At 47.7% G+C, this 17,827-nt stretch overlaps 1 protein-coding gene across 1 annotated transcript in view; it reads left to right on the top strand.

Annotated features, from left to right (window-relative positions):
- Window positions 1–1,171: 1,171 nt before the first annotated feature.
- Window positions 1,172–17,827, top strand: part of COL5A2 (collagen type V alpha 2 chain) — a 154,893-nt gene continuing 138,237 nt past the window's right edge. Inside the window, exon 1 of the mRNA XM_059704846.1 lies at window positions 1,172–1,351. Coding sequence (XP_059560829.1) covers window positions 1,252–1,351 — 100 coding nt within the window. The 5' untranslated portion in view covers window positions 1,172–1,251. The remainder of the gene's footprint in view (window positions 1,352–17,827) is intronic.

Here is a 17,827-nt window from a genome sequence, read left to right as displayed (position 1 = left end):
GCGGCCAGGCGCTCGGCCACACGGTCACAGGAGCGCATCCAGGCCTCGCAGCATCCTTGGCCCAGAAGCTCCGATGCGCCTCACCTGGCGGGCGGCAGGCCCCCCACAGGCCCGGGAGCTGGTTGGGGATGGTGACCCCCCACCTGCCTTTAGGTCGCCCTTGCAATTTGGAGGTCAGTAATAGCATCGCTCATTTCAGTGCCCCTGCCCCGCCCACCATCAGGCAGCCCTTCGCCCAGAGGAGAGAATTGGGGAGCAGGAGACAGGGGACTCGGGGTTATGGAGCCGGAGCCGGGGCTGGGCTCTCTGCCTCCCAGTTCAAGGGCGGGTCCTCCCATCCCTCACACTAGCGCAGCAGACGGGTTTTCGTATTTTTAAAACTAATGTACCTCATTTGTTCTTTTTTAAAAAATATTTTTATTGATTTCAGAGAGAAAGGGAGAGGGACGGAGGGAGAGAGAGATGGAAACATCAGTGATGAGAGACATTGACCGCTGCCTCCTGCACGCCCCACACTGGGGACCCAGTGGCAGCCCGGGCCTGGGCCCTGGCCGGGATCCCGTGGCCTCCTGTTCATAGGTGGGCGCTCAGCACTGTCTTCTAGGTGATCAAGCTGCCTGGGTCTGCAGACGTGTCCCCTGAACAAGGGGGGGGGGGACGCTAAACAGAAGGACGCCCTGCTCAGCCCTCTAAGGCGGTTCCTCACCTGGGTCTCACCTGGTCAGCGGCCCCTCCCAGGACGGGGGGGGGGGGTGGGGGGGGGGAGCAGAGCGCCCGGGGACCTGCTGGTTCATCTTTGCCCAAAGAGGGTTAGGATGGGGCCCTTGCGCGGTCCGGGTGGGCAAGTCCCCTGGCTTCCCGGGCGCCGGGGAGGCTGCATTTCCTCCCGAGTCTTCCCGGCGCGCGTAGGGACCCCGTCCAGGGGTGTGTGGGCGCGGGGGGGGGGGCGGGGGGGGCGAAGCCTCCCTCCCCCTCGGGCTTTCCTAGAAGAAAAGGAAGGCAGAGGGGCGTGTATGTCTGTGCAGAGGCGGCCTGTGCGCTGGAACCTCAGGCGCCGGACCGCGGGGCCTCTGATTCGGTTGCGCCCCATCAATCAGGCGCGGCGCGCAGGCACTGGCCGGGCGGCGGGGGGCGGGGGGCGGGGAGCCCTCGCCCTTTAAAGCCGCGCGCGCCCTCCTCTGCGCGGGGCTGCGGGGCGCAGGCGGGCGGACTGGGTGCGCTGGTGACCCGGGCCCTTCTCCGCCGGATGCGATGGCCACCTGGGGGGACGCCGGGGCGCTCCTCCTGCTCGCGGCGCTCCTCACTCAGCTCGCCTCCCTCGGAGCCCAGGACGAGGACGGGGACGGGGATGGTGAGTGCCTGGCTCCGCTCCGGGTGGGGTCTCCCACGGCCAAGCCTGGGAAGAGGCGGAAGAGGCGCTGGGGGTGGGAAGGGGCTGACAGCACCCGGGGCGCCCGGGAGGCGGGGGGCTCAGCCTCGGCAGCTGCCCCCGGGGAAGAGCGCACCCCGCGCTCCTGGGAACCGGCTCCGTCCTCTGCGGGGACAGGAGCAGGAGCGAGCGAGGACAGGCGAGGAGACCGCCAGGGGACCGGGCGCTGCAGGGGCAGCTCCGATCGGCGGCCTGGGGCTGGGGCGGCGCAGGGCGGTGTTTCCGCGGGAGCCCGGCCGCTCCCCGGGCGCCTTGTGTGGGAGCCCTGCGGCCGCTCCAGCTCCGGGCTTCTTTGTTTTTGGCTCCTTGTCCTGTTCTCTCTGCAGCCTTTCTCTTCTCCCCCCTCCACTGTGACCCCCTCCACTGGGATCTGGCATCGCCTGCGCACCCAGTGGCTCCCTTCTGTCCCGGGGCCAGGGGACTTTCCTGCTGGGGGGCCTCCCCTCCCCGCTCTCCCGGGACAGGGGGCTGCCTGCGGTGGCGGAGTCAGGGACCAGCTGCCTTGTCACCTTATTTACCACGAGTGTTTGTAGGGACAGCCTTCTTTCCATGAAGTTTTCTCTGCTCCTTCCCTTCTATTTAAGATGTGTCCCGCCTGGTCACTGCCCGGCCACTGCCTTCCCCTGCAGTTTGCATGGTGGTGTGTGTGGGGGGGTAGGGGGGGTGGGGGGTGTATGGGGGTGAAAGCGGCCGCAATAGGGTGCAGGCCATGTTTAAACTGGTTCCGGGACGATCCAATCCTCACCCTGGGGCTGAGCCTCAAGTGCACACATGGCGCTGATAAAGGGCATGGAGATTTCCTAACTATTTGGCATCAAACTCGAACTTGTAAAATGCAGCGCTTTCAGTCAACTTCTCTGGGAAGGTCTTTCCATAGAGTTTTGTAGATGCATCCGAATACCTGCTTCTGTGTATTTTCGCTCTAACGATGTTCATAAGATCAATCCAGGGACCACAAGTTCTAAAACACATGCAAAGAGTGAAAATAAAAACCCGGAGGCCACCGAGCAGTCTGTCTGCAGTCCTACAGAGGGGGCACTTCCTGTCCTCCTGGAACTTTCTTACTTTTCATGTTTTAAAAACCAGGCAGTTTATAAAAGCCAGAAACTGTTGAGCTGCTTCATAATGGTGTGAAAAGCAGGCGATGTGTGGGAGGGCGGGGAAGAGAACTAACAGGAAGTAGAAGTCAGGAAAGGGGAGGAAAATAGAGAAAGTTACAATAGAAATAGAAATGCTGATCCTCAGGGGAACAGTTCACTCCCCACTCCCCACCCCACTCAACAGCCAGCTTTAACTTAAAACTCAGTTAGAGCAGCTTTCCTTGTTCATGTATTTTAAAATAAATAACTGTCTAGTATAGAAATACTTGACCATGTGAGTAAGCTAAAGGAATGTTTCATAAGGTATGCGGGCTGGGTCATGCGTGCAAAGATTTTCCAAGGAGCTGTAATTATTCTGTAGGTGTTTTGGGAAAATGAGTAGAGTTTAATTTTTCTCACTATTCATTCACATTAATGTTAAAAATGTGATGCCTGGTGCAAAAATATCTCCAAATCCATACCAACCCCTCCCCTTTCATAATAACCAAACAGCCCAGAAACTGGAATTAAAAACATTAGATTTTACAGAAAAAGAGTAATTGCTTGCATGCATGTTTTAAAAATAAATTCCTCTGTTGTATTGCTCAACCTAAGAGAATACAGTGATACATTTCAATAGCAAAAGAAAGTAGTAGCGGCCCTACTTTAGGAGAAAATAGAAACAAATTTCAGAATCCAGAGCTACATAGCTTGTATTTGCTGATCATAGATATTTGGGTTCAGTGATGTTATGTGGATACTTGTCAATACGGTATTTCCCGTGCGGGCCTGTCAGGAGCGGAATGACAGTGTCAGAGTCAGTGTGAGGAAGCGCACACTTAGGTAGATGCTTTAAACTAAAGAAATACCTAAGGATGCATGTGAAACAAGGACTTTTTCCAGCTTTAGCTACAACTAAGGCATGTGATAGGACACTGACTCTGTGTACAATAGGCCCCTTTGGGAATGTAGAGGCCTGCTATCACACGTAAGTACATATTTACACGCTTGCTTTTTCCCTTTTAGGACTTGAAGGTTTATTTTCCCTTTGCGCCACTGTGGCCATTCACCGGAAATGGGCATCATAAGCTTCGCGCTTGCCTGATAGAAATACTTCTGAGTGATGAGATTAGCGGAAGTAAATACAGTTTCAGGCTTTTAAGGCCCAAATCATTACCTTTTCACTGCATTTTAAGAACTAAATTGACTTTTTAAATTTGTAAGAACGGAAAGGAGAAAGTCTGCGAGTTGGACTAACATTAGCTGAAACTATTAAGTAATATAAATCAGAGTTAAGATGACAGAATGAGCTTTTCCTGAATTTTTGTGTATTTCTGTTTGTGGTGGGAGGTGTTTTAAAAGGTTCCCCATTTGTTCTTTTGTAGGAGAAAATACTAGTGTATTTATAGTGATTTTTTCTATTCCTAAATAAAGATGTAACACCTAATGAGCTACATACATTCTTATTATGAGAAGTGGATAGCGTTCATCTTGGCAAATAATCTTTGCTGTCAGTCACTGGTGTCAGCAATGAGGAGCGATGAAGAGGAGGGGAGGTGCAGAAACGCACCATCTTATTTCCGGGGACTGTAAATGCCAGCCAGTGCTTCCAGAGGCCAGACGGGGACCATGAGCCAGGAAAACAAGCGTGCGTCTGTTCAGCCACAGGGTGGTGGCCTGTGCAGAACTGAAGATGTGGGCCCACGTGAAGGCATTTGAAAGTAACATTCCCAGAAAGCATTGCGGAAGCCAAGTACGATGTATCTGAGCGCCAGATCCAGCTCAGGGACCATGCATTTGCAGTCTCCTTGCTTCACCCTCCCCTGATATCCCGGGCCCAGGCCACCTTCTGATTTCTAAGAGATGAGAGGCTCACAGTCCCTTCTGTGGCGTGGTCTCCTGCACTTCCGTTCTGCATGTCTGCCATTTATTTCATCCTTAAAAATAAGTATGAAGAAGCGGATGTTTAACACTCAGCAGTACTTGGATGGGATCATTTTGAAGGAGGTAGAGAACTCCTTACCACTGAAGCAGATACTTTGGATCATAGAAAACATACGAACTTTTCTTTTAAAAATATTTTTATTGATTCAGAGAGGACTGGGAGGGGGAGAGAGATAGAAACATTAATGATGAGAGAGAATCATTGATCGTGCAGGAGGCAACCCAGGTATGGGCCCTGACTGGGAATCGAACTGTGACCTCCTGGTTCCTAGGTTGACGCTCAACCACTGAGCCACACCAGCCAGCCATAAAAACTTTTCTTTGACAGTGGATAATTTAATCTAGGGTCAGCTGTATAGAGCAGAATGCAGGAGTTTAAACAACAAACATGGTGTGTTTTACTTTACGCTGAAAGAAGCTTTTAGTCAGGTAGTGAAAGGCTCTACGAAGACCCCAGAGATTCAGTCTCACAGGTCTCCACTCTCATCCCCAGGCTACACCCCGATGCTGTGGTCCATGGCTCCAGCCATTACATTTACTTCCCAGCATCTCTATAGAGCAGTGGTTCTCACCCTTCCTAAGGCCGCAACCCCTTAATACAGTTCCTCATGTTGTGGTGACCCCCAATTTCATTGTTACACATTGAACATAATGAAAGCATAGTGATTAATCACAAAAACAATATTTCATTATATATGTGTTTTCCGATGGTCTTAGGCGACCCCTGTGAAAGGGTCGTTCGACCCCCAAAGGGGTCGCGACCCACAGGTTGAGAACTGCTGCTCTAGAGGATGGGAGATAAAGGCTGTGATCTCTTCATTTTTAACAGAGATTATTAAATCTTCATACCATTTCAGCTTACTTGAAGTTGGCCACAATTTAGTCGTAAGGTTGCACAAACCTCCAGGGGCAGCTGGGAGATGTAGTCTTTTAGCAGGTGACACTGGCGGTGTGCTCTTACTAAATAGGGTTATGTATGTTATAAAGGATGTCAAAGGGAGAAGAGTGATTAGGAGGCAACCACAGTCTCTAGACCACAATGAGCATAAGTGTTAGCCGAGTTCAGTGGAATAGACAGATCTGGTTTTAATTGCATATAATTGAGTGGCCAGACCTACACTGCTTATTGTTGAGACTATGAAGCCAAGAACACTGAATGGCACTGAAATATTAGGTAACAATTCTTTGTTTCCTTATTAACTTGCGATACATTTAGAAGTACTTATATAACTTTTATTCAAGCCAAAGTGAGGCTTTATTTTGAAAAGTATTTTTCCAAGAGAGATGAGAGAGAGAGAGATGCTCTATGTTTGTTGACAAACACAATGTATATTTTGACGATGACTCTTTAGGTTAGCTGGAAAGCAACACGCAGATCAGTATTGAGCCAGCTGCATGAAGAGTCACCAGAAGAGCTTGACACTAACGTAGAGGCCAGCCTCCCTCCCTTCCGAGTGTCCTGAGGGAGTCGGTTCCGATGGGCTCTGGGAGGCTCTCTGGGTGCCCCTGGCTGATGCTGGTGAGGCCTCTGTGTTAACTCTCTGCCTCACATGCTTTTGATCTTGATGTGGACCAGTTGGCTTCTTGCTCCAAGGCCACACACTGACTTTGGTGATAACTTGCTATTCCCACGATCCCTTTCACTAAGAGACCTGGTTAAAGCTTGCCAACAAACCACTGCAAATCCACCATCATTTCCGGAAAAATAGCTCAAGGCCCAAGTCGTCCTCTGGGGGAGAGATGAATCATTCTTTGCAAAGCACCCAAGTTACTCAAACTTATTTCTGGTTGAAGATGCAGTTTTCATTTTCACTGTCTGTCACTTTCACTTCTTTTTGTTCACATTTTTAGCACTGTCACTGCGGGTATGAGATTCATATGAGCATTCTAGAAGGCACATATTGCAGGTTTGAGGTAAAGCAGAGAGAGAAAGCTTTGTTTTGAGGACCTGGGGTTTAGAAGGTTGGAGTCATGTTAATCCATGGCCACAGAATTCAATCATTTTTAATCCAACAGTTTGCTTCTCCTTGAGGGGTAATTCATACATCATCACTCATTCTTATATGACATTCATAAAATGTTTAAAAATAGATCAGTCATTTTTTGACCTAGTGATTTTTGCTCTTAGATTACAACCTTGAAAAGTTTTGATTTACATATGAGAGATATAGTAATGGTAGGGGAAAAAGACTAAAATTGTTCAAATTAATTGACCTATTATATGAATTTGGGCAAATTGCACAAGATTATATAAGACACTGGAATTGTTAGGAAGATATTGACAATTCAGTTTTTCTCTAATTTCTTTCTGTGCAAATTTCATCTGATTTTCATGTTACACTGTTGAGCTGTTATGTTCAGTATTTAAAAGAGCATCTACTCTTGACACTTGTATGGGGAGTAGTATGTCCTATGGAAAATTTTGCCTTAAAGGTATGACCATATTAGTAGCCTTAGTGTTTTTCTTTTATTCTTAAAGTCTGTTTAAAACTAAATCCTTTGAAAGAAATCAAGGTGGTCCCATCTTGCACTTGAATATATTCTGTAAGGAACAATGTATCAGGGAAATTATAATAGCATAGGATTTTCTTTACCCACATGTTGCCTTTTACAAAGAAGGCAGTAATGCTAATAATAGTAATACATTAATGGCACTTTATTAATGGAACTTTGTCCCTAAAGCTTTCTGGTAAAATGCTTAAACTCAAAAATATTTATATGCTTTTTTAAAAGTTTAGATCTAGAAAGGGGAAAAGATAGTCACGGTTCTGTTTTCTTTTTCTTTTTGAGTGTCTGCTCAATCAGAATTAAAAATCAGTTTCACGGTGACAACAGACTCTACCATTGGTGGGAACATGGCTTGCAACGTAAGCATCGTAGCCTTGTCGTAGTCTCTAAACTTCAGTAAGTGCAGTAAGCCCGGCCCAGCCATCACTGGGCCAGCACATGGTTCTGGTCCAACCTGCGAGTCCTTCAGCCTCCCCGAGTGTCAGGCCTCGTGTGAAACCGGGGAAATTGCACACAAGCCTGTCCCTGTGAGGGGACTCGCAGAAGGTCACTGGGGAACTTTACCTGAAGGCGAGTTTAGAGCACGGAAGTGATAGAACAATCTGATTCCGGTCCTCACAGACCTTGGGGTCGCTTTCCAACTTTCACCAACCTTTGCGTTTGTGTGAAGACCCGTCTGGATCTGTTCTTCTGTATTTTGTTCATTCTCCATCTTTTGGGGGAACTTATTCCGTCAATCGTACTCCCTTTTCCATAACTCCAACCATTTCCTTCCTTTGGACTCTCCCCCTTAGCCCGTAACTTCCGCTCGGAGGAGAGTGTGGCTTCTGTCGGCCTCCACGCCCTCTCTCGTCCCACTGACCTCTGATATTCGCTCCCCTTCACTCTGTCCAGGCCGGTCCGTAGGACTTAGGATGAGGACTGAAATGTGTGACGCTCCAGTGGCCCCTTACCGCTTCCCCGGCTTTCCTCCTTCATGTGATGCCACCGAGCTCCAGCTGTCCTGCCAGCTCGCTCGGAGGGTCTCCCTCCCCCACTGGCCTTCCTCTCAGCGTTCAGGCCTCCTCATCCTCAGTGTCCCTCAGCACTTTGTTCCCTCGGAGCACTTGGTGACAGCTCCGCTCTGTCCGTTCTCTTCCCAGGCCATCTGGGAGCCTTTACTCAGCCTGTGGCTTCACAGCTAAATGCTGACAATTCTGAAATCTCTCTCTCCAACCCTGAGCTTCTACATGAACTTCAGAACACCCCACCTCCCGCTGCATGCGCCATAACCACGTCACGTTTAGTGTTTCCAAACTCAGCCCATTATCTTCCTTCCGAGACAGGATCCTCTTCCTTATGCAGTCCTTGTGTCCGCTCATGGCAACATCGTCCTCCCTGGTCTTCAAGCAAAAATTCTAATCAGTCATAAAATTTGACCATTTTACCTACTAAATGGTTTTCAAATATACTCCTCTCCCTCTGTAGTACAAATGCCTGGGCTCTGGCCCTCATCATCATCACTGCATATTCCTTCAATAGCATCTACATCTGTCTCCTTGCCTCCGGGTGGCCACTTCCCCCCGGCATGGAGAACCCCCTCTGTTGCCACTGCGATATAGAACTAAGATCCCGTCATGTCAGTACGTTTCTTAAAACCTCACTGACTCCCAGAACTTGAAGGAAAAATAATGTTCAGGCTCCTAAGCATGGAATATAAGACCTTCCAGGATCTGGCCCATTTCTAGAATTTTAGTCTCATCAGCTTTATTCTCTGCCTCAAAGTAAGTAATTGCTTATAATTCTCACTTCCCACTACACACACACACACACACACACACACTTCCATGTTTTAATCTCTGCTTTCCATGTTGCACTTCATGTCATTAATTTATTGTATGTATTAAGTACCTAATAGTTATTCCATGAATATATGCCAAATAAGTTATTTTTAAAAATCTAAAAAAAATCTTTCTACCATTTAGTCATTTAAGTATGAGTGAACTGATTTCAAATTAAGGTTTTGTAATGTATATTTGCATATTTGGGCATTTTTTTTTTTATTTCTCTATGTGTTAGTTTTTTTCATCTATAAAATTGGAATGATAATATTTACCTCAAATAATTATCATGTATATAAATCACATACATACTAGTATGGCTCCCAAGAAATAGTAAGCACTCATCAATCTACAGTTGCGATTATTACCCCATTAGTATTTAATAGTATAGCAAATAAAAAATGCTTATTAGGTGATTATGAGAACCAAAATGTTAGCTGTTATAAACAAAACAAGAACTTTTGCTCTAAAAGAGATTACTCTAGTGTAAAACTTAAAATGCAAATTTTATCTAGTATTCTATTATGGTCATTTTGACAATGCATCAATAGTTTTATCAAATACTTACTGGGCTATATTTTAAGCCATTTAAAAAGTTTATTATTCAAATAGAAGAGTTTTGTTGTTTTGTCTCCTTGTGTAGGTTTACTCCTGGAAAAAACAAAAGTGATGAAAACCTTTTCCATCAGAGACTTTCTGATGGCCGCGTGCTTTGACCCGTCACTCCCTGTCCTGTTTCATACTCCTCTTCCCCCATGTACTTCCTTCCCCCCATTGCTCCCAGTGTGTGAGGAGCCAGTCCGTGCCAGGCCTTGCGACCCCTGCCTGCCTACCAGCTCCTCGGCCTCAGAGCTGACTGAGGATATGATGGTCCTCAAAGCCCCTGATGAAAGTGGGCGCGGATTTCCACCCTGCGTTCCTGGGCTGCATCTGTCCTGGAGGAAGTGCTCCCCGCACAGGGTTTCCAAGGCAGGTCTCAGGGGTGTTGGATGCAGGGGTAGGGGTGCCTGTCTTTTCCCAGGGTCTGTGTGGTCTCTCCCTTGCCCAGGGGCTGCTGTGTCTCCACCCCCTCCGCTCCCAGGAGAGCGCGTGAAACCGACTCCAGAAAGCAGGGGCTGATGCAGGAGGCGGGCACATGGCTCACACGCAGACCTTCTCTACTTGACGGCACTTTTCTCAGCTTTTCAAGCTTCAACCACATGTTGGGTTTAACCTCGAAGCAGGTCTGCACATGGGATTTCACCCAGTAATGTGTAGCTATGAATTCCTTTAATTAAGTCTTTGTTGCTCAACCTCAACGTGATTGTTCTGTGTCACTCAACGTTAGATGTTTTCATTATGAAATTCTGAAAATAAGGGTGGTGTCCATAGCAAGTACAGTTTACGTGTAGGGATTCCATGTTGTTATTGATCTTAAATAGCAGTTACTTGCTTCTTGTCTGCTCCGGAAGTGGAGGAGCCTGTCAGAGTCACCCACGCTAGTTTGAAAGCACTTTTCAGCCTTTTCTTACTCATCCCCCCCCCCCCCAGAGCTTCATATTGAACCAGTGATTAAGTTACAGTTTAATCATGTTTCTCATGTGACTGCTATCATTTTAGCTAGAGTTTCTGGTGGGATGGACTGGTAGACAGTGAGTTTAACTGGGTACCATGGGAGGGTAACTGCAAAATGAATGGCCCTGGTTTCTGGCCTTTGGCTACCAGCAAACACCTTGAAGTTTTATAGACAAGGCTCACACTTCCTTTGGAGAGGGCCGAAGGGCACTGGCCACGCCAAGGCAAACGAGTGATTCGGATACAAGAATTTTCTTTTACACGAGTTTGTACTGGAAAATAGACTTGGGGCCAATGAGGGAGGGACAATGAGACATTCCACGCGGGAGCTTGTGTTCAAGCCATGAGGTGCCTAAGAGTTGTTTTCCTAAGTGTTCATAAAGAGCTCTCACTTCTTTCTCCATTTCCCCTTAAATCTCCACTCTACTGGTGACGGTTTTTGCTTGGGATTTTATTTTCTTCTTTTAAGCATAGCAAAACTGAGCTGAATTTTGCTGATAAATAACTAATAAATTCCTGAATCAATGGAGTTCTCATTTAGCCTGGGAATATTTCAGTAAACTGAAAAAAAATCCATTTGTTTTGGTTTTTATTATTTTTATTTATTTTTGTTAATTCTCACCCAAGGACATTTTTTTCCCATTGGTTTTTAGAGAGAGTGGAAGGGTTGGGGGGAGAGTCAGAGAGAGAAACGTCAATGTGAGAGAGGCACATGGATTGGTTGCTTCCCGCATGCCCACTACCAGGGCTGGGATCGAATCTGCAGTAGAGGTATGTGCCCTTGGCCGGAATCAAACCCGGGACCTTTCAGTCTGTGGATCTGATGCTCTGTCCACTGAGTCAAACCAGCTAGGGCTGTTTTATTTATTTATTTATTTATTTATTTGTTTGTTTGTTTGTTTGTTTATTTATTTATTTTTTAAGTGGGGTAATTCCTGTTTGTAGAAAATGAGATGAAATTGAAACAGAATTAGATCCATGGAGTTAAATCAGTGGATTCATTCAAAGTTCCACAGGCAGTGTTTGTGTCTGGGTACTTCAAGGATGATTTATTAAAATTAAGTTAATATTTTTAAATTGTAATTAAATTAGTATTTTTATGATATTTTGGTCTATCCAGCCTTTAAATATGTTCCGTAACCCTGCCTGGGGCCACTCGTCCAAGCCACCTTGCCTCCCATCCCCATCTGTCCCAGGGGCACCGTGCTGCTGTCCTAGGCGAGGAGCGGGGCCACTCAGAGGAAAGGCCTTGGGATTCTGCTCAGAATCAGGGTCTCTCGCTGCAGCTCCATTTGGATGACACCTCCCCAAGTCTCCCTTCAGTGACGGACTTTTCCTCCCATAGGACCTGCTGTCAGAGCTCACCTGTTGGGGTCCTTTCCTTCTCCAGGGGGAGCGGGCACACAGCACAGCCCCCACTTGTCATCCTGATGCGCAGTCTCAACAATGTCACTCTCCCGCACGCGAGCTCCTCGTGTGGTAATGTGCCTCTTACGATCTTGTCTTTATCATCCCCTGGCCGTCGGTATCAGCTGACATTGGCAGATGAAACAGCTGTGATGGGCATTCCGCCCTTGTCCAAGGAAGGTCCCACCATCAAAACATTAGAGTCACTTCAAATCCATCTCAGAGAGGCTGAGAGTTGGCTGAGTGTAGCCAAAACGGACACCTGCGCCAGATCCCCTCTGCTTCTGAGGAGGACTCTGGGGGGAGTCTTCCCGACAGATCCCCCTGGCTGTGCTCACCGGGAAGGCAGGCACGTGCCTGAGAGAGGGCGCTCTGTGGGTTCACAGGGTCCAGTGGACGGGTACCTCATTGAAATACACTCACATGTCGGGCTCCCAGCTAAACTGGGGCTCCACGACCATACCTACATGTTTTGTAAGATTTATTGAAAGAATTGCAAAGAGGTTAGGGATGTTTGTGATATCTCTTAATTTATGTTCGATTCCTCTAATCTTTTTAAAAAATATATTTGTATTGATTTCAGAGAGGAGGGAAGGGAGAGATAGAAACACCGGTGGTGAGGGAGAATCATGGATCGGCTGCCTCCTGCATACTCCCCACTGGGGACCCAGCCTGCAACCCAGGCCCGTGTCCTGAGTGGGAATCCAACTGTGACCTCCTAGTGCATAGGTCGACGCTCAACCACTGAGCCACACCCGTTGGGCTCCTCTAATCTTCTTAAACATTATATTCTTAAAGCACAGTCGTTTTTAAATAAGTGACTAAATAAGTAAATACGTAAATAAAAACCAACCTGACCACAATACTCTATCTCCAGTCTTTTGAGCGAACACCATATGCACCATCCATGAGGCCTGTGGCCAGCAGGAACAGGACAGTGTCTCACAGTGAGAATTTTTGGATTCTGGGAAACTCTTTTCCGTTCCCAACGATCACATCTTTCCTACACTCCCAGCCTTCAGCAGGGCCGTTTTCTGCGCTGAGAACGTTTCCTTTGCCACTTGCTCCCACCGGGCAGTTCACAGAGCAGAGGTCTTTGGAGTCTTGCATCGGGTCCTGTCTTTGCCACCTGCAAGCTTGTGACCGTGAGCAAGTTACTGATCTTGAAATTCTGTTTTGTCACCTGCATATTGAAGAATGAGATGAAAATTCTTGGCACTTTGTAGGCACTAAAGAAAAGTGGATGTATTTGCACTTTGAGGATGGATTCCCTGCGGGGGCCATGCCGGTAGTTTTCTCCATGACGGAAACGATTGTCATCAGATCAGCCTGGGTCCTTGGTTTGCTAGGAGACCGTGCGGGCACCGGGCAGAACAGGGGGGTGGGGGAGAGGCATCATGGGGACTGGACATGGCAGGGACACGTTCCCTGGGGTCAGGCTGTGCTCTGCTCTTGATTATCCACAAAGCCAGTCGAGAAAAGCAAAATGGCAAAACTCGGGAAGTTATGTTTAGTGTTAGGATGCATTTCACAGACTTGGCTCTCCTCTGCTCATTAACTTGGACTCCTTTCGTTCTAATCTGATGATTTTGGTAATTTATTTGCACACTTGGTTCAGGTGGAGTTGTTCAAGGAACACGAGACTGTGCTCAGTGTGTGAAACACTTGTTCACCTTCCTGATGTTTTGCTGGGATCACAGGGGACTGAGTGTGGGCCCTGGGCATGCTCTGTAGAGGGCGGCCTGCACCCCCCGCCCCCGGGCGGTCCCTCATGAGGAAGGAGCGCCTGCGGGCGCCTCTCCTTCTACTGACAACACGGCAAGAGCGGCCAGAGAGCACGACCCCATCACCTGTGCACCGCTATGACCACAGCGTGTTGGAGCTTTGATTTCTCACTTACACGTGAGCAATACTACACTTTATGTTAGTGTTTCAGTTTCACAGTGCGTGGCTCAGTGTCTGTGGAAGCTGTGTGGGCGCGAGGCCTGTGGAAAGGTAGCGTGTCCCCATGCCTTCCGGTGGAGGGTGAGCTGACTGCAGGGCAAGTGCTCTGGTGACTGACCACACTCCCAACGAACATGGGCTTCAGGAAAATGAAGGAAAGCACCTGCTTATGTAACGGTTTAGAGACCTCCCCGAGCCCCCAAAGAGGAATGAAAGAGGAAAAGACAAGAATAGAGGCTTTGACTCGAGGAGGAACAGAACATGGACAAGTGAAACATGGTTTTTCCAGTGTAACAGGACCGTCGCGTCTCCAGGCAGAAGTGGGCGTCCCGCCCGCCGAGGGCTGAGCGCTGTTGCTGCCCGTTCCCTGCTCCCCCGCCGGGAAGCCTGCCTCACGTGGGAGCTGAGCTCCAGGGCCTGTGGGCAGCGGGGATCCTCTCCCAGTCAGAGGCGACGCGGAGCTGGGAATTGAAACGGGTGACGAACAGCCACAGCCCCCGGGCCAGGTGTCAGCCAGAGGGTCCACCTCCCTCGCCGTCGGCTCCCGGGAGGCACATGCAGTCACAGAGGGGCGGGCCTCCGCTTTCTCTCGTGGGTGAATCGTTGGAATAATTTTAAAGAAAAGCTGCTAGATTAAAACTGGACCAAGACGCAGGAGTCTGCGCCATGTTAGCTCGATCTCCAGCAAACTTGGTGATTTGGCGAGGGACTCGCCATTGTGGGCCTCGGTCTCCGCCTGTGACCCTGTGACAGGCAGTCCAGGCCGTCCTGCTCTGAGGGTCTGTGCCCACAGAAGGCTCGCGCACACTTACCCCATGTGGGTCCGATGTGGGGTGTCCCACGGAAGAACCCCATGTCCGCGTGCTGGTGGGCTGAGGATGAGGCCCGGCCCTCAGTACTGGGTTTCTGTCCTTTTAGGGTAGGATTTGGAGTTTGGATCCAGGTTTCTGCAGGTTATTCACCCAGGATTCATGTAAGGAACGCGACTCGCACTGTATCACTTTATGAAAGGATCTGCTTTTAGCCAATGGCTTTCCAACAGCGTTTTCAGACACTGTTGCCCAAGGAGATGTGCAAAAAGAGTTCATGTCACCTGGCGAAAACTGTGCGGACTCCAGAGAAATTTAGAAATTTCCAATTGGAGAGAAGATAGGGAAATGCACCATGTGGTGTGTTACACTGTTAACAACCATAAGTGTATGTGCACATCAACTATTTTTATTGCCTTCATTTTTTAATGCATCAATTTTAATTAAATGTAAAATTTAATCAATTTCACTTAATGAATTAAGTTACCTATACTGGAATGTCTTTTCAGATCAACCATTCTACCTTATTGTTCTGTTTGTATTAACATGATGTAAAGATTAAGTTTCTGTAAATCATTTGTTTTTATTGGGAGTGTTGGTTAGATAGCAAACAGTTATTCAGCCCAGCCAGTGTAGCTCAGTGGTTGAGCATCGACCTTTGAATCAGGAGGTCACGGTTCGATTTTCGATCAGGGCACAGGCCTGGGTTGCAGGCTCGATCCCCAGTATGGGGCGTGCAGGAGGCAGCCTATCAATGATTCTCTTTCATCATTGATGTTCCTTTCTCTCTTCCTCTCCTTTCCTCTCTGAGATCAATAAAAATACATTAAAACCAAACCAAACCATACAAACAGTTATTCAAAAAGATCTTGCATCATGAGACATAGTATTTTTTTTCCAACTGGGCAATGCATGGTTCTTTTGAATAGTCTGCTTCAGCTGTCCATCCGTTTGTAATGCTCGCTCATTCATTCCCCTCCTCCTCCCGCCCCACCTGGTGTTTCCAAATCATAAGCCAGAGGAGACCCCCTGTCTCAGAGGTCAGCCTGAGGTTTCTGAGCTGGCCAGTGGTCTATAACCAGCTGACATTTATTTGTAGAGTTTTCTGCCTCCATAAGTAATAATACCACACTACATTCTAGTAGGAGTTTACAGTTGACTCATTTGTGCCCAAATAAAACCTAAGAACCTTAATTTACAGATGAGGAAGCCGAGACTCATCAGAGACACAGGATGCAGTGGACAGACATGTAGAACCTCAGTTTCCTGGCTCCCAATCCACAGCTCTTCCCATTGTACGCGATGGAGAGGGACAGGGAAAGGAGGGAGAATCGTAGGCACCAAGAAAGCACTCCGTACTCTCCGAAGGTCATTTCTGCTCAGTGCTGCGTTGTTAGAGGCCTCAGTGCAACCACACCTGTGGCAGATGCTAATTAAGGGAAGTGTTGTTTCATCTTGTAGAATCTTTGATTTTTTAAAAAGAGTGTTTTCAGACCTGGGATTTGAGGGTTATTGTGAAGAGCTGTAGTGAGGAGGAAATAACCAGACAACTTTTAATTTACCCGAGTGAAGATTTTACTGGAGATGAAATAGGAAACCTTGTGAGTGGGAATCTGCTTGGAGATGGAAACAAATGCAATCACAGGACAAGAGCCCACCGTGACTTTGGAAAGAAAAATAAGGCTGGCTTAGCATTCAGTGAGACAACGCTAACTCTTAGGCTTTCTGTTCGGGCCTTACATTCTCCACTGATTAGAAAATTAATGAGATCGTCATTGGCCAGATATTACTGAGTGCCTCCTCCATCCCAGGTTCCTAAGCACTGAGTTGGAAGTAGGAAAAAAAATTAAAAATGGTCTTTATTTTGAAGAGTCACAATAGAAGAGATACAACTAGCTGTAAATATTTGTACAGAAAATTGATGGATAGATAAGGAACAGCATGCATGTAGATGAACTTAAGCTGGTCTATAAATCAATTAAAAGCTATAGAGACCAGACATCTGAACCAAACATTTTAAGTAGGAGGATTTCCAATGAAAATGTTTATTTGCTAAGAAAATATTTTCATCCTGCTGGACTGATGTTCTTTAAAATGAAAATATTTGTTCAGGTTTCCATGTAGGTTACAAATGAGTTAAAAATGTAATCACCTGCAGAAATATTTTACTCATTTGTGTGAATGCTGCCCATTGGTAACCAATCAAATTGCCAATAATCAACATTTGTCTGACTTCCCTGTGCCAAGCCAAGTGGTATGGTGCCCTCAATCGATGTATTTATTAATAAATACAGAAGTAGAATCCTTGGTGCCTGGCCTGGGGAAGTTTCCCATTTAGTTGCAAAGTAGACACTGGAAATAATTAGGATCTATAAGCACTGAATCCAAAACACTGGCCTTTAGAGGATGAGCCTAGAGTGAGCTCAGGAATGGGAGCATCGGCTGGAGGCCCGAGTGAGTGCCGGGCGGGAAGGAAGCAGACAGGAGGGTGGTGTGGCTGGAGCACTGGCAGCGCTCCTGGGAGAGAGCAGTCGCATCCCTGTCGCTGGTCCCAGGGACCCCCGGAAGGCGGTGGAGGGAAGGACCGAGCGTGGCAGGTGCAGTGTTCTCATTGTAAGAGAGCAGTTGTCCAAACAGGTAGGAACCAGAGCCACCTTTCCAGAGGTGTGACTCCTCATTCATGCGCCTATGGTCAGGCGCCACTCCCTTGACGGGGAGATGTTCTAAGCCAGTGGTCGGCAAACTCACTAGTCAACAGAGCCAAATATCAACAGCACAACGATTGAAATTTCTTTCGAGAGCCAAATTTTTTAAACTTAAACTATATAGGCAGGTACATTGTTATTAACTTCATTAGGGAACTCCTAAGCTGGCCTTTGCTAAAAACGTCCTCAATCTGATTGAGGGACATTCGCTGAGGTCGACCCCTTCCAACTCTCCCATCCACACTCGTCTTGTATACTTGTTTCGTCCATCTCCTTTCGTTCATCCTCTCTATATGTCCAAACCATCTCAACATACCTTTCTCAATCCTTGACACTACATCTCCTTTTACTCCACAACGTTCCCTAAAATTAATAAACTTTACTTAAAAAAGTTTTAAGTCAACTTTGCACTGTACGTGCACACCCGCACATGGTATTTTGTGGAAGAGCCACACTCAAGGGGCCAAAGAGCCGCATGTGGCTGGCGAGCCACGGTTTGCTGACCGCTGTTGTAAGAAATGCGTTGCTAGGCGATATGGCGATTGTGTGGACATCATGGAGGTGCACTTACACAGACCTCGATGGGATAGCCCACTACACACCTAGGCGTGTGGCGATTGTGTGGACA

This window comes from Myotis daubentonii, chromosome 7 (genome assembly GCF_963259705.1).
Source record: "Myotis daubentonii chromosome 7, mMyoDau2.1, whole genome shotgun sequence".
NCBI classification, from domain to species: Eukaryota; Metazoa; Chordata; class Mammalia; order Chiroptera; family Vespertilionidae; genus Myotis; species Myotis daubentonii.
This window is presented reverse-complemented; position numbering and strand designations above follow the sequence as displayed.